At 36.8% G+C, this 18,143-nt stretch overlaps 1 protein-coding gene across 2 annotated transcripts; it reads left to right on the top strand.

Moving 5' to 3' along the window:
- The first annotated feature begins 2,106 nt into the window (after positions 1-2,106).
- LOC117327116 lies at positions 2,107-16,612 on the top strand. 2 transcript variants are annotated; one of them, XM_033883956.1, is made up of 7 exons: positions 2,107-2,427; positions 3,514-3,844; positions 5,237-5,352; positions 7,025-7,371; positions 10,698-11,643; positions 15,323-15,655; positions 15,884-16,612. In XM_033883956.1, the coding sequence occupies exons 1-7, from the start codon at positions 2,143-2,145 to the stop codon at positions 15,884-15,886; spliced, it is 2,361 nt and encodes a 786-aa protein (XP_033739847.1). In that variant the 5' UTR covers positions 2,107-2,142; the 3' UTR covers positions 15,887-16,612. The 2 variants fall into 2 exon arrangements, with proteins under 2 accessions (XP_033739847.1, XP_033739846.1); XM_033883955.1 differs by having other exon boundaries at positions 2,107-2,452; positions 3,515-3,844.
- The last annotated feature ends 1,531 nt before the right edge of the window (positions 16,613-18,143 follow it).

Raw genomic sequence — 18,143 nt, 5'->3', positions numbered from 1 at the left:
GTACCAGTAATGTGACTGGATATTCCTGTACCAGAAATGTGACTGGATATTCCTGTACCAGTAATGTGACTGGATAGTTCTGTACCAGTAATGTGACTGGATAGTTCTGTACCAGTAATGTGACTGGATAGTCCTGTACCAGTAATGTGACTGGATAGTCCTGTACCAGTAATGTGACTAGATAGTCCTGTACCAATAATGGGACTTGATAGTCCTGTACCATTAATGTGACTGGATAGTCCTGTACCAGTCATGTGACTGGATATTCATGTACCAGTAATGTGACTGGATAGTCCTGTACCAGTAATGTGACTGGATAGTCCTGTACCAGTAATGCGACTGGATAGTCCTGTACCAGTAATGTGACTGGATAGTCCTGTAACAGTAATGTGACTGGATAGTCCTGTACCAGTAATGTGACTAGAGAGTCCTGTACCAGTAATGTGACTGGATAGTCCTGTACCAGTAATGTGACTTGATAGTCCTGTACCTGTAATGTGACTGGATAGTCTTGTACCAGTAATGTGACTGGATAGTCGTGTACCAAAAATGTGATTAGATAGTCCTGTACCTGGAATGTGACTGGACAGTCCTGTACCTGGAATGTGACTTGATAGTCCTGTACCAGTAATGTGACTGGATAATTCTGTACCAGTAATGTGACTTGATAGTCCTGTACCAGTAATATGACTGGATATTCCTGTACCAGTAATGTGACTGGATAGTTCTGTACCAATAAAGTGACTGGATTGTTCTGTACCAGTAATGTGACTGGATAGTCCTGTACCAGTAATGTGACTTGATAGTCCTGTACCAGCAATGTGATTGGATAGTCCTGTACCAGTAATGTGACTGAATAGTGTAATCAAACTAACAGCTGAAAATTTTCATTTCACTGATTCAGAAATGCTTTTACCTTTACCTTACCTTTGATATATGTACAAATGCAACTGCAATAGATTTTATTCGAAACACCCATTTAATGTATGATTCTTACATATATGATAATAACTTACTTCCAGGGAATCAATATCTGATATTTGTGTTACATCTCTTTTGAAACAAAAAGCAGCAAAAGAATTTGAGAAATGCATTTTTAGCCCACCATCATCAGATGGTGGCCTATTCAAATCCCCCTGCGTCCGTGGCCTGTGGTCCATGATCCGTCCGTCCGAAGGCACTGAAGGGATCTTTCTCAAATTTCATATGTAGGTTTCCCTTGGTGTCTAGTTATGCATATTGCATTTTGGGACCGATCGGAAAGCAACATAGTCGACAGGCAGCCATCTTGGATTTTGACAATTGACGTTTGTTTTTGCTATTTTTCAGAAAGTACTGAAGGGATCTTTCTCAAATTTCATTTGTAGGTTCCCCTGGTTCCTCCTATTACATTATGGGACCAATCTAAAAACAAAGTGGCCAACGGACAGCCATTTTTGCTAAATTTCAAATTTCATATATAGATTCCCCTTTGAAAAGTACTGGAGGGATGTTTCTCAATTTACAGATTAGTAAGAGGAAGAGAGAAGATCAATCTGACATGGAACTATCAAGATCATTCAATGGTGGGCGCCAGGATCCCTCTGGGATCTCTTGTTTGCTAATGTCAAGGACAAATTTGATATTTTTCAAAGCCCCTGAATTAGATGAAACAAATCAAACTGTACATCATAGCACATGTATAATGTTTATACTTCCTTCATACTAACCAATAGGCCCAGAAACCTAATATTGGACAAGTAGTGTGCTTTGGTGAAGTGCTATCAAGTTTGTTCAGATGTGGTCTAAGAGACTTTCAAATTCTTAATAAAAAAAAGGCACAGAGACCTCCCATTGGCCTGTATCATGCTTGGGTGAATGGCTTCTCAGTCTGTTCAAATGATGACCTTGATCCACATTCAAGGTCACAGGAGTCAAAAAGGCTCAAATCATGAAACACCTTCTCAATAACAGAATAGCCAACGGACTGTATTTTAGGCTTTCAGCATGCTGGGTATAAAGGGCTTATAAGTTTGTTAAAATGAATAACCTTGAGCTACATTCAGGGATATTCTGTTATATATTGATGATTGTTGCATTATTATTTGCTTTTATATCTTGATTCCAGATGAACAAGACAAAATAGCGAAATATAAGCGCAGTATGCAAGAGAAAATGGAAACACAAAATATCAAGTTGACTTTCATTGGTAACCCTCGAGCTGGGAAAACATGCTTGATGCAGCAATTATTAAGGAAACATATCAAACCTGGAGGCCCAGAACCGACTTATGTTGCTGAACTACTAATCAAACGAATAAGATACAAACTTGGAAAGAGTGCAAAAGAAAGAGAAGAGATAAAGAAGGGAAAGGAGGCAGAGTTATGCAGAAAACATATGAGGAGACTGCAAAAAAGGAATGCAGATGAAGGAGAGCTTTGGACAATGGCTGAGTCGAACACTGATCTATATGGTAAATTTTGAATGAAATAAATGGGATTATACTGACCCTTGGCATTCCCAGGATGAGTTTCCGTCAACCCTATTGCCTAGGAATACATCCTGAAGGGTCTGAATGACCTATTGCAACATTTTTTTATATCTCCTTCAAAACCATGTATTCGATTTTAATGAAACTTTGCAGAAAGCTTCTATGGCACAAGATCAATAAAAAATGTAAATTACATTGTCCCAGCCTGCCTGGGCCCTGAGGGATGGGGCCAAATGTTGTCTGTCAAATTGACTTCTCAAGACCCAGTAATGGTAGAACTAAATACTCTTCATAGATGGAAGGGTTCTGAGGTGCATAATTGTAAAATTTATGTCCCTGGGGTCTTGCATTTCCCCAGTAGGGGTAAATTATACTTACTAAAGTATATATAGGGAAATCACATTTTTTGTCAAATTTTCATTGAAAATTATTAGGTTTTAATTAGAATTATCAGTAAGAGATGGCAGTTTGCACAAATCAGTCCGGAATGGCCCCCATGGAAATATTGGTCTGAAAAAATTTGCACCTGTAGCATGCTTGGATAAAAGGCTACTTAGTTTGTTGAAATGAATTATCTTGACCTACATTCAAGGTTACAGGGGTCAAATGTGTTAAATGCTGGAATGATAGAATAAAAAAAAAAATTACATGAATAAACTTAGCCTACTCTGATATTTGAATGAAGTGATATTCAGCTTAGTATCTGCAATTGCTCTAGATGCAGGTGAGCGATACAGACCAATGGGCCTCTGTTTGTGGATAATTGGCCGCACAATGAGCTCGAGGCCCTTGCTGACCTAGTCAATGTTGTCAATTTTCTTTGGAACCCGACGCTGAATTTAGTTAAAGGAAATAGTTGTCAGAAATACATGGTATACTGGGAGGCAGATCCCAAAGAGGGAGAAATGTTTGTAATATAACTAAAATTAGTGTGTTTTTCCATTTATTTCTGAAATATCCAGATGAGTAATACAGGCCATGTGGGCCTCACAGAATTTTTTTTTTTTTTTTTTGTATTTCAGTATTTGAATGTGCTTTTTACAGATAACAGTGGACATCATAAAGATCATGACTGCATAGAAGAAAGCACGGGAGGAGAACGGCATACACATCATATGACAAAACCCCATACTATTTTATATGACCGGGATATGTATCCCTTGACAGAAGACCAAAGAAAAGACCTAGAGGATATCGATACTGAGGATGGTGGCATTGATGACCCATCTACTGCTTATGTAACCTTATTTGACTTTGGAGGAGAAGAAGAGTTTTACCACTGGCATCATTGTATTATGTCTGCAAATAGTATATACCTGCTAGTGGTCGATGTTTCCTTGTGGCAGGACACAGAAAAGCAAGATAAAATTGTTGGTGAGCAATTATACATCTGAATATTACATGGACTATTTTAATTTAAAGAGTTCCATTTTCTTATTATAATAAATATAAATCAATATTAGTTTCAAAATTTCTCCCAATACAAATGTGGATAAAGATATATAAACAACTAACCGAACAATTGATACTAAACCAGTGTTTAAGTATTTTGGAATAATTTAGCAATCATTGATTTTGTAGGCAAACATACCTAATAACTTCTTCAAGTTCAGAAAAAGCATTTTTCACTTTGCAAATATTTTCTTGAAGGCTGAGCGAACAGCTTGTGCTTTACCCCGGTAATATAACATTTTATACGCTAAGACAAGTTTCTAGTAGCTATGATCTTAAGTTGACAGTGCAGCTATAGTGTAATCCACATATACATTTTGTATGTATGTTCTTACAGATGAGAACATACAAATAAGCAGATTATTCAAATAAGGCAGAGTTGATATTTGCTTAGACACGGGTGCATCGCCCAATCGATATGCACTAGATGCATGTATTGATCATCAAATAATTTAAATATTTTGCAAGAATTAAATGTTTGTTTGAAATAAATAAATTAAAATGTGATTTAGAATAATTGGAGAGCATGAATTGCATTATATCATCTCGACCTGACAATACTGTATTGATACACACATAGATCTGCATTTGTTAAAGACACTACCAATTTGAAATATTTTCTGGGAAATACTAAGAAATCCGAACTTTACTACAGAAATTCCATGTTGGAATGTTCCAAGATAAAAAGGTTAGATGATATTGGATATTTTTTATGGCTGCAGTACATATGTATGTGTGTATGTGTTTGTTTCTGTCTTTCTTTCGAATTCTCTAAAGAATTTTTGAACACAAAACCGTAGTATGGGTATGCATTTATGAGGTTACGAGCAGCAACTTTTGAGAAAGACGAGGAATTATTAGTATGACATATCCACAATACAATCATTTGATGCGGGTGCAAGATCCCTCTGGGGTTAGCTCTACTTTGAACAAAGCCCATTGTGCCAAGCCAAACAAACTTGGGGGTCAAACATGAGTTTAATGGTCAGTAAATCTTGTACCTATTAAAGTTGGTTTTACCATTTGATTAGTGTAATTTTTGGTATACATTGTATTCATATTTAGGTACTGAGATTCTGCGAAATAAAGTTGTATAGTCTTTGAAATGTTAGACTCAAGTTTCATGATGCATTCATATCAATCAACACTACTGATTACATAACATAATTTACATTGATCCTGTTACATAAACAACTTACATTGCAATTAATGTCCATCTCCTATCAATGGCTATCATTCATCAAATTGGTGGTGCTGTAATTGTGTTATATCATCTAGTTACTGTAAAATGACTCTATTAAATTATTGTTACAGATAAAATAGTAGATTGGCTTAAATCAGTTGCAACATATGCAAAAACTGAATCTGACAAAGAGAAAGGTATACCTCCAATTATCTTGGTTGGCTCACATATGGATGAAGTAGAAATGGTGAGTATAGCATGTGGATCAACTGTGTTAAACTAGCCCACTATCATCAGATGGTCAACTCGCCCTGCATCTGTGGTTTGTCATCCGTCTGTTGGTAAACAATCCTTGTTGTCACTGTTTCTTGAGAAGTATTGACAGGAGTTGAGGATGACCTATATAGACATTGATTCGTCAGTAGTCATACGACATACATCATAAACTTTTCACATTTAAAACTTTTTCTCTATATCTACCAGTTCAAACATCCTGATCCTGATAAGGTCCTGAACAAGTGTTGTTATTTTTTCGCGATGTCTGAAATCCAAGATGGCCACCATGCCAATATTACCACTATGCTGACTACTGAGTATGTATACTACAATGGTTCACTGGTCTTTAGAGTCAGATGGCCGTTAAAGCCATGTTCCCCTTGGTCCCAAGTTGAGTCTGATTTAGAAAATAAAATGGCCAGCAGGTCATTTGATCTTTGATTTTGAAAGTTGAAGTTTGTTATAGCTTTTTCTTGAGAAGTATATTCCCCCAGGCCCCTTGTTTTGCTCATTTGATTTTGAATCTGATCCTGAAAAAAATGGCCAACAGGCGCCCATCTTAGATTATGACAATTGAAGTTTGTTTTCCCTATATTTCTGAAAAAGTACGTGAAGGATATTTCTGAAACTGCATAGGTAGGTTCATAGGTAATTTCCCCTTAGACGTTGTGGCAATTTGATTTTGAGTCAAAAATCAACGACACTGGATCAAAAGTCAAGATCATAATTGTACCTATTATATCATTTCAATAAGGAACATTTCGTTATAGCAGTTTTTAGCTAAACTTTTCAAAAGTAGATAAAGGAACAACTGACTAAAACAAGGTCATTGGGTCAAAGGTCAAGGTCAAATTTTGTATATTTTCACTGATGAACATTTCGGGATGACATAATGAAGCAAAGTTATACAGAATCGAACAAGGAGTCAACTGACTAAATGTAAAGGTCATGGTATAGATGTCAAGATGACTAGGTCAGAGGCCAATGTCACATTTTTTTCATGTTTTCACTGATGAACATTTTGTTATGATATTATGAATCAAAGTTGGTTGGAATTTAATCAAGGAGCTCACTTGTCAAATGTCAAAGGTTACTGGATCAATCCCCAAGATCATATTTGATATCTTTTTAATTATGAACATTTTATTAGGACATTATTAAGTAAAGGTGTTTCAATAAAACAAAGGATCCAATATAACAGAGGAGATTAATACAGGTATTTCCATTTCTGTTAGCCCAACAGAACACAGTCTGAACACGTATTCATTGACAGAATGTCATCCATGATTTGTGGTCAAGCTATTCTGGAAATTAAATATACTGGGTACCTGGTATCTGGACTTTCTTAAAAAGCATTAATATTAATATTTCAACCAAATCAGAAATATTGTTGCATTTTATTATAAAAATCTCAACACACCCTAGATTACAAGAAACCTGTACAGGAATTTTAATATTTTCCTATTTTTTTGGTTAAAAACTTTAGATTTTGATAAATTGCTTCTCCAATTGATCTACAAATTAGTTTATAGCGAAAATTGAAATGAATTTTATAATAGATAAGATATATTTCAATTCTTCTCACTTTTCAGAGAGATTTTATGGGTAAAAATGACATTAGTATTGGAACATTTTGATTTCAGAATGAAGACCAGGTTTTTGAGGAAATTAGTAAAAAACTAGATAAGAAGCCGGAAATTAAAGATATACTGGAACATAATGTCCAGGAGTACTTCTTCATTATGCATATGGACAAAACTGACAAGAACACTGAAGAGATTTACCTCGATATATGGTGTCAAATAGAGAAATGTGCCCATCTGCAGTCATGTTGGCATGAAAAAATTGCTGGATCCTGGCTTGCTCTTGAAAGAAGAATTATGATGGAAAAAGAAAAAGGAATTAAATTCCTAACCACTCAACAGATACTCAAGATAAATGAAGATCTTTTGGTACCTATTAAAGAGAGTGAACTAGTCCCATTCCTTCGGTAAGCATCAATATATTCTATTTGTCAAGACTTACACCTGCCCGAAGGGACCCTTCATGTGGGAAGGGATAAAAATATACATCTTACATATCCGCCTGCATACAAGTTTGATTAACAGACAGAAATTAGATTTAATTTGTTTCATTTCAGTCCCAGTAACATCTCCTCAAAACCAGAGTCATCATTCAGGGATTCCGGCGTAATTTTATAAGTTATTCTCCTTTGTTTATCCCTGGAGTATTCATTTTTTTTGTCCAGAGATCTCCTACATTTTTCAACTTATTTCTTTAAAACTTGGTGGGCTCCTTCATTTTTAGCCCACCATCATCAGATGGTGGGCTATTCAAATCGCCCTGCGTCCGTGGTCCGTCGTCCGTCCGTCCCTCCATCCGTCCGTCCGTCCCTCCGTCCGTCCGTAAACAATTCTTGTTATCGCTAATCCTCAGAAAGTGCTGAAAGGATCTTTCTCAAATTTCATATGTGGGTTCCCCTTGGTGCCTAGTTATGCATATTGCATTTTGAGACCAATCGTAAAACAACATGGCCGACAGGCAGCCATCTTGGATTTTGACAATTGAAGTTTGTTATCGCTATTTCTGAGAAAGTACTGAAGGGATCTTTCTCAAATTTCATCTGTAGATTCCCCTTGGTGCCTAGTTATGCATATTGCATTTTGAGACCAATCGGAAAACAACATGGCCGACAGGCAGCCATCTTGGATTTTGACAATTGAAGTTTGTTATCGCTATTTCTGAGAAAGTACTCAAGGGATCTTTCTCAAATTTCATCTGTAGATTTCCCTTGGTGCCTAGTTATGCATATTGCATTTTGAGACCAATCGGAAAACAACATGGCCGACAGGCAGCCATCTTGGATTTTGACAATTGAAGTTTGTTATCGCTATTTCTGAGAAAGTACTGAAGGGATCTTTCTCAAATTTCATATGTAGGTTTCCCTTGGTGCCTAGTTATGCATATTGCATTTTGAGACCTATCCGAAAACAACATGGCCGACAGGCAGCCATCTTGGATTTTGACAATTGAAGTTTGTTATCGCTATTTCTGAGGAAGTACTGAAGGTATCTTTCTCAAATTTCACATGTAGATTCCCCTTGGTGCCTAGTTATGTATATTGCATTTTGAGATCAATCGGAAAACAACATGGCCGACAGGCAGCCATCTTGGATTTTGACAATTGAAGTTTGTTATCGCTATTTCTGAGAAAGTACTGAAGGGATCTTTCCCAAATTTCATATGTAGGTTCCCCTTGGTGCCTAGTTATGCATATTGCATTTGGAGACCAATCGGAAAACAACATGGCCGACAGGTAGCCATCTTGGATTTTGACAATTGAAGTTTGTTATCGCTATTTCTGAGAAAGTACTGAAGGGATCTTTCTCAAATGTCATATGTAGGTTTCCCTTGGTGCCTAGTTATGCATATTGCATTTTGAGACCAATCGGAAAACAACATGGCCGATAGGCAGCCATCTTGGATTTTGACAATTGAAGTTTGTTATCGCTATTTCTGAGAAAGTACTGAAGGGATCTTTCTAAAATTTCATATGTAGGTTTCCGTTGGTGCCTAGTTATGCATATTACATTTTGAGACCTATCAGAAAACAACATGGCCGAGAGGCAGCCATCTTAGATTTTGACAATTGAAGTTTGTTATCGCTATTTCTCAGAAAGTAATGAAGGGATCTTTCTCAAATTTCATATTTAGGTTCCCCTCAGTGCCTAGTTATGCATATTGCATTTTGAGACTAATTGTAAAACAACATGGCCGACAGGCAGCCATCTTAGATTTTGACAATTGAAGTTTGTTATCGCTATTTCTAAGAAAGTACTGAAGGGATCTTTCTCAAATTTCATATGTAGGTTTCCCTTGGTGCCTAGTTATGCATATTCCATTTTGAGGCCAATCGGAAAACAACATGGTCGACAGGCAGCCATCTTGGATTTTGTCAATTGAAGTTTGTTATCGCTATTTCTGAGAAAGTACTGAAGGGATCTTTCTCAAATTTCATATGTAGATTCCCCTTGGTGCCTAGTTATGCATATTGCATTTTGAGACCAATCCGAAAACAACATGGCCGACAGGTAGCCATCTTGGATTTTGTCAATTGAAGTTTGTTATCGCTATTTCTGAGAAAGAACTGAAGGGATCTTTCTCAAATTTCATATGTAGGTTTCCCTTGGTGCCTAGTTATGCATATTGCATTTTGAGACCAATCGGAAAACAACATGGCCGACAGGCAGCCATCTTGGATTTTGACAATTGAAGTTTGTTATCGCTATTTCTGAGAAAGTACTGAAGGGATCTTTCTCAAATTTCATATATAGGTTCCCCTTGGTGCCTAGTTATGCATATTACATTTTGAGACCTATCAGAAAACAGCATGGCCGACAGGCAGCCATCTTAGATTTTGACAATTGAAGTTTGTTATCGCTATTTCTCAGAAAGTAATGAAGGGATCTTTCTCAAATTTCATATTTAGGTTCCCCTTGGTACCTAGTTATGCATATTGCATTTTGAGACTAATCGTAAAACAACATGGCCGACAGGCAGCCATCTTAGATTTTGACAATTGAAGTTTGTTATCGCTATTTTACAGAAGGACTGAAGGCATCTTTCTCAAATTTCATATGTAGGTTCCCCATGGTCCCTGGTTTTGCATTTTGGGACCAATCCGAAAACAACAGACAGCCATTATTGCTAAATCTTAAATTTTATATATAGGTTCCCCTTGTTTGAAAAGTACTAGAGGGCTGTTTCTGAATTTACACGGATTAGTAAGACTTAGAGGAAGGGAAAAGTAGAGAAAAGATCAATCTGACATGGAACCTATAAAGATCATTCAATGGTGGGCGCCAAGATCCCTCTGGGATCTCTTGTTTGAATGATGTCTTTGAAACTTGAGAGACATTATATGAACTTGTTTTTGCAGCTGTTATTGTCCGTTTGTATATTTCAGTGTTCATTTTTTTTGTCTGGAGATCTCCTCCTACATTTTCTCACCAATTTCTTTGAAACTTTGTAGGCTTTATAATCATGGTATGCTGGGTGTTTTCCTGAAAGATTTTTGCAATATATATTCCTTTGTTTATTTCAGTATTTGCGCTGAACCAAATTCAATGAAGTTTGGCAGAAAGCTTATTCCATTGCCAAAGGTCAAATGTCAACCAAAATTGTGAATTATTAATATCTAATTAATAACATGACATATAATTGTGGTTTTTTTTTCAGGAATACATTAATGACAACTTTTCAGTTGTTTTTCCTTCTGTAATATTTATGCAGCATTTGTTTCTGTTTTGATTTCAGATATTTGCATAATGCTGCAAGCATTTTCTGCTTTGATATTGTTGGAAAAACAGACTCAGAAATATTAACTGAGCGGGAAATGCAGCAAATGAAAGTAATATTGGATATCAACTGGATTGTCCGAGCATTTGGAGACATTATCACAGATAGCAAATTTGTGAATCTGAAAAGCTTCAAAGACAGACAAACCTCAAAACAGTATAAAGGTTCAGCAAAGCTGACCAATGAAGTTCTTAAACTGTGCTGGGGCAATATTACAAAAGAGGATTGCCACGTATTGTTATCTGTAATGGAAAGTCTAGGACTGATTACAAAGCCAAGGAATGTCCAAGACAGCCAAAAGAAGCAACTAGAGCCTAACCTGCACATTGTCCCCTGTTTACTGGATGAGGCTTCACCAGAAAGTGTACAAGGAATATTGAACAATGCTAGTGTGGAACTTACACAAACATTATGTCTGATATTCTTAAATCAGTTTGTTCCACAAACCATCTGGGATAAAATCATTGCAATATGCATGCATAAATTCAGCGAATGTACTTACCATAAGACGAGTGAGGAAGGCTATCTGTGCCCAAGAAGAGGTTTTGTCTGCAGAAATGTTGACGACTTTTGGAATTTTGTCCTCCATTGTAAAGGGCAGATGCTCAAACTCACGATGTTTAATGATCACAGGAAACCTGTGACACAGGGTGTAGGGGAAGCTCTGCGTTCTGAAATTGAAAGCATTGTCAATCATGTTCTTTCAAAGACAAACCGGGAACATCGAATATTCAGGCACTATCTACATTGTGACTTCTGGATTTCTGATGGTGAAAATGAAAATAGGAAACCAAACGCAAAGATTTTTATGGAAAATTATGAATATAGGAGTTTTGATAGAGATGGAAATGAGTTCATGCTTACACAAGATCATTGGCAGATATGGTTTGGTGAGGTCAATAAGGTAAGACGAAGTGTCTTTTATCTTTCATATAATTATGCATATTTCATGATATGCAGTAATTATTATCCCTCGCTTGCATCAAAACAAAGGATATTGATTTTAGTTTGTCTATCCGTCCATGTGGTCGTATGCCTGGCTGTCAATCTGTCACGCTTCATTTCAAAGCAATTATTAAATGGTAACAAGGTTTAAAGTCTTAAGGACTCGGCCAATTTAAATTGCTATTGTTGCCAGACTTTCTTTGACAGTGTTATGGCCCCTTCATTTACTAAAACGTTGTTTTCTGGCATTTCCGTAAATATAACTCGAACATTTATTAGTCCCCTGCCGTTTGAAAAACGGGGGTACTATAGGTTTACCCTCCGCCCGCCCGTCCATCCGTCGGTCCGTCCGTCACGCAATAGTTGTCCGGACAACTCCTTCTAAAGCATTGCTCCGATTTTAATGAAATTTGGTATACATGATCAGTATAACATGTAGTTGTGCATCCAACATTTTTTTTTCGAAAAAACTATTTTCAAAATGGCCGCCGACTTCTCATTGGTGGAGACTTGTCCGGACAATCCTCCTAAAGTACTACTCCGATTTTAACGAAACTTGGTATACATGATCAGTATAACATATAGTTGTGCATCCGATATTTTTTTTTTTTTTCGAAAAACCAATTTTCAAAATTGTCGCTGACTTCTCATTGGTTGAGACTTGTCCGGACAACTCCTCCTAAAGTACTACTCCGATTTTAACTAAACTTAATATACATGATAAGTATAACATGTAGTTGTGTATCCCACAATTTTTTTTCAAAATTCATTTTTCAAAATGGTTGCCGGCTTCTCATTGGTTGAGACTTGTCCGGACAACTCCTCCTAAAGTACTACTCCGATTTTAACGAAACTTGGTATTCATGATCATTATAACATGTAGTTGTGCATCCTACATTTTTTTTCTGAAAAAACAATTTTCAAAATGGCCGCCGACTTCGCATTGGTTGAGACTTGTCTGGACAACTCCTTCTAAAGTACTACTCCGATTTTAACGAAACTTGGTATACATGATCAGTATAACATGTAGTTGTGCATCCCAATGTTTCTTTTCGAGAAAAAAAAATAAAAAAACTCAAAATGGCCGCCGGCTTCTCATTGGTTGAGACGTGTCCGGACAATCCTAAAGTACTACTCCGATTTTAACGAAACTTGGTATACGTTATCAGTATAACAGGTAGTTTAAAAAATGGGAAATAAATAGTTGCACTCCTGGGTCAAGCAGGGGACTTTGTATTGCTGTTGCAATACTATCCAACCTTGTTAACAGATGTTTTTCAAACTTGATATCAAGGCTTAAAGCCTTTAATTGAAGGCAGAGACCAAATTTGATTGCCATTTTTGCCCGATTTTTTTTTCGACTCCTTGATCAAAGAAAAAAAAGTTATTAACCGTTAAATAGCTCTCCCAAATATTCTCCCAAAGTCTTCAATGTTAGGAATAGGATTTAATGTATTGTAATAAGAAGGAGCAATAATAAGAAGGACGTCTCGCTCTCAAGTCAAATATCTTACCGCTAGACTAAAGGGAAGTGTGAACTAATTCATGTGACATAAACTCTCCATTATTACACTACTCTCCTTCACAAAGTCATCGATCGTCCCCCAAAGACAACTACAACCCCAGTTTTTTAGCTCCAAGGAAGCCTCTCAGTCTTGAGTATCTTCCACTTGTAATCTGTAATCTGTAATTGGAAGGAGTATCGAAAAATACCCTGTCAATGCTTGGGCTCGAACTAGCGACCGTTCGCTCTCAAGGCAGTGATCCTACCACTAGTCTAAAGGGAAATTACAGGTAGTCTAAACTAGTATGAGCGACCTATACTCTCTACTGTTACAGTATTATAGTATGATGTGGTAGTTATAATGAATGTATATTCCAAAATTAATTTTATCTATTATCGGAATTCACGATACACGCCACAATTTGTCACACTCTTTATTGGTCTAGGTATATAATGGCAAGGTAGGCGATGATGACAAGATTATTTAACGCATGTGTACTTCAGAAATAGTAACCTAATAATGGATGGGGTAAAGTTGTTTTGAGACATTAGGTAAATTGTCTTATAAATTGTGCCACATGTACATGTTATAAAACATATATGGATCTTGTATATGCATACGAGTAAGGGTGTCTTGGGTTTGGCACTCAAGGCGGCCGTTGGCCACAAGGCCAGCCACTACATTTTGGATGTAAACTGTTGCATTTTGTACATAGTGTATATACATATAATTGACTAATTTAAACGTATATATATATTATAGAATCTACTTATATTATAGTATTAAGGACTACAGCCGAATTTGTAATAGGGACATTTGGTAGTGGCACATGAGAAGAGAAGTTTTTGCAAAATCAGTTTACTTTATCCTGTAATACATGCAATACAACAAGCTAAAATGACATGTTTCTTTTAAAATAATCGTCAGAAATGTGTGCTTACAAAGGCTGTGGTAAGCTTCCAATATCCGATATTTAATAATCAGTAAAATAAAATAAATTTAATAAAAAAATAATAATAAAAATCAAGGGCACAATTTTGGACCTCTAGATATAGTGGCTTTTTAGGTCACCTGAGACAAAGTCTTAAGTGACCTATTCTAATCCCCTTTTGTCCGTCGTCGTGCGTCGTGCGTCGTCCGTCCGTCCGTCCGTCCGTCCGTAAACAATTCACATTTTCAACTTCTTCTCCAAAACCCACAAACCAAATTCTATGAAATTTGGCAGGAAGCTTCTATGGCTAAAGGTCAACCAAAATTGTAAATTATATGGTCCCCACCCCCAGGGGCCTGAGGGGCGGGGCCAAAAAGGGTCAAATTGACTAAAACTTCAAAAATCTTCTTCTCTACTCTCAGATATGCTGGAATCAAACACTCTTCATAGATGGAAGGGTCTTAAGGTGCTTTACCAAAATTGTAAATTTCATGACCCAGGGGTTTCACGTTTGCCCCTGGGGAGGGGCTAAACTTTACTATAGTTTATATAGGGAAATCACATTTTTGACTTTAATTTATCTTATTTCTATTGGAATTCATTCTAATTTTGTAAACATTGTCAGCATGGGATGACAGTTTGATGGCATGAAGATGTTGGCCTGACCAACCCCCAGGGGCTGATGGGCGGGGCTAAAAAGGGCCAAATTGACTAAAACTTCAAAAATCTTCTCTACTCTCAGATATGCTGGAATCAAACACTCTTCATAGATGGAAGGGTCTTTACCAAAATTGTAAATTTCATGACCCAGGGGTTTCACGTTTGCCCTTGGGGAGGGGCTAAACTTTACTATAGTTTATATAGGGAAATCACATTTTTGACTTTTATTTGTTTTATTTCTATTGGAATTCATTCTAATTTTGTAGCCATTGTCACCATTGTGTTACTATAGTTTATATAGGGAAATCACATTTTTGACTGATTTGTTTTGATTTCTATGGAATTCATTCTGGTTAACATTTTCAGCATGGAATAGGGGCTGATAGGGGGGGGGGGGGGGGGGGGCAAAAAGGGTCAATTAAATAAACTTAAATATTTCAAATCTCAGGTGACCGTTAAGGCCCATGGGCTTCTTGTTAAACTATTTGTCACTGGTTATTATTTTTTTCTTGTTTTGTATTTCATATTTGCTTACTCCTTAGATTTCTGACATGGAGAAATTCAGAGACATGACAAAGGTAAAGGAAATTCATGCTGAAATGGTGCTACAACTGTCTAAATTGATCTGTCCTGGATTAAAAACACAATGGGACAACTTTTTGACACTTTTGAAGCCGTATTTGGGAGATGATGTTTTGTATGGAGTTGAAGACAATAGTGTATCAAAACTCTGTGATTGTTTGAAGAGTAAGGGATGGATTAAGTATGGCGAATACACTGTGCTTCGAAACATCGTCAACAGAATCGATGTTGATGCAGCTGGTGTTATTGATAAAGCTTTGACGAAACTGAAGCCCCTTCGAATGTTACCTAAGGTAATTGATTTCAGAGTTTGTTATTTCATGCCAATATTGGTATAACACAATGTATTATCAAGTAATTAGGATTGTAAAAGGAAGTTATACATAACACATTAAATGTATTCTTGTAGCTTAAGCTATGGGTATTGATAAATCATTTGGTTACTATGCTTTATGATTGCTTTAAATTTTGCATTGATGAATTTCATCATTTTTCCAAAACTGTTTACTTTTACTCCTCAGTGATACAACACCGATCATGCAGTGGTGCTTTCACAAGCTCTGCTTGGGTCAGATCCGAGGCCTTACCATAAACTCTGATATGACACAGTTCAGAGGCCACAGCATCGACTCTGTTATAACCTGGATCTCCTGTATTATCACAAATTATGATATGACTTGGAAATAGTGATGTTATCACAAAGTCTGATATGACATGGATCAGTTGTGTAATAACAAAATCTTATATGACTTGGATCAGCGGTGTAATCACAAAATCTTATATGACACGGATCAGTGGTGTTATCACAAACTCTGATATGACACGGATCAGTGGTTTAATCACAAACTCGGATATGACTTGGATCAGCGATGTTATCACAAACTCTGATATGACAAGGATTAGCGGTGTTATTACAAAGTATAATATGACACGGATCAGTGGTGTAATCACAAACTCTGATATGACACGGATCAGTGGTTTAATCACAAACTCTGATATGACTTGGATCAGCGATGTTATCACAAACTCTGATATGACAAGGATCAGCGGTGTTATTACAAATTCTACCATGTTTGCTATGCAACGACAGTTTTGATTGGTTGAAAACCATGTATTATTTTCCAATAACCCATGCTCGTGCCAATAAAACACGGTCGGGAGTCACGGCTGTAACAATGTTATGTCTAATATTCACCCGTTTTATAAAAGGTTACTATAGCCGATTGGACTAATGGGTTAGTCTTTCAATATTTTGTAATCACGACGCGAGTTCGAATCCTACGGAGGCCCCCCCCCCTTTTTTTTTTTTCTTTTTTTTTATCCTTTTTTTTAATTTTCAAAATTAATGCCATATGATAGATGCTCTTGATCGTAGTACTGCATTGCCTGTATATTTCATCAACAAATAATGCAATACTCAAGAAATAAATTACAAAGTTTTCTCTGGGTTTCTTTGCTGTTTTTCTATTAGAAAGAGGTCGATCTCAGAACTAAACAGTACATGGTAGAATATAAATAATCAACTTTGACACGTGTATTGTTGCAGGATATACAACTCGGACTCGGATATTTTGCAATTTTAGTTAATAACTTGGGCCTGCTGCCTTCGTTATTAATTCAATTGCAAAATATACTCGTCCTCGTTGTATATCTTGCAAAAATACACGATTCATCGTTAATTATTTCCTTAGCATGATATGACACGGATGTTATTGGTGTTATTACAAACTCTGATATGACACGGATCAGTGGTGTAATCACAAACTCTGATATGACTTGGATCAGCGATGTTATCACAAACTGATGTGACACGGATCAGTGGTGGAATCACAAACTCTGATATGACACGGATCAGTGGTGTAATCACAAACTCTGATATATAGGACACAGATCAGTGGTGTAATCACAAACTCTTATATGACATGGATCAGTGGTGTTACAATCACAAACTATGATATGACACGGATCAGTGCATGGTGCTATAAACTCTGATATGAAACGGATCAGCGATGTAATCACAAACTTTGATATAACACGGATCAGTGGTGCTATCACAAACTCTGATATGACACGGATCAGTGGTGTCATCACACACAAACTCTGATATGACACGGATCAGTGGTGTCATCACACACAAACTGATATGACACGGATCAGTGGTGTAATCACAAACTCTGATATGATTTGGATCACCAATGTTATTACAAACTCTGATATGACACATATCAGTGGTGCTATCACAAATTTGAATATGACACGGATCAGCGGTGTCATCACAAACTCTGATATAACACGGATCAGTGGTGTAATCACAAACTCTGATATGATTTGGATCACCGATGTTATTACAAACTCTGATATGACACGGATCAATGGTGTTATTACAAACTCTGATATGACACGGATCAGTGGTGTTATAACAAACTCTGATATGACACGGATCAGTGGTGTTATCACAAACTCTGATATGACACGGATCAGTGGTGTTATCACAAATCATAAATGTGTTTTGACCAAATTTGGTCATTATCCTGGGTTAAAAGAAACTTAATTTTGTATGATAGTAGGTCTGATGCCCCTGGGACCTGGGAGAAGGGTCTATTTCAGAGATTTTTTCTCTAGGAATGACAGGATCTTTAATATTTTGTATAAACAGATTTGGTCTGGCTCCCTTGGGGACTGAAGGGCAGACATGAGAATGATTAAGAGATACATTCTTGGGCTTTAAAGTTCTCCTTCTGTTCATGTATGATTTGGTCGATTTGTACCTGTGGTTTGAAG

This window comes from Pecten maximus, chromosome 5, assembly GCF_902652985.1.
Source record: "Pecten maximus chromosome 5, xPecMax1.1, whole genome shotgun sequence".
Lineage (NCBI taxonomy): Eukaryota > Metazoa > Mollusca > Bivalvia > Pectinida > Pectinidae > Pecten > Pecten maximus.
This window is presented reverse-complemented; position numbering and strand designations above follow the sequence as displayed.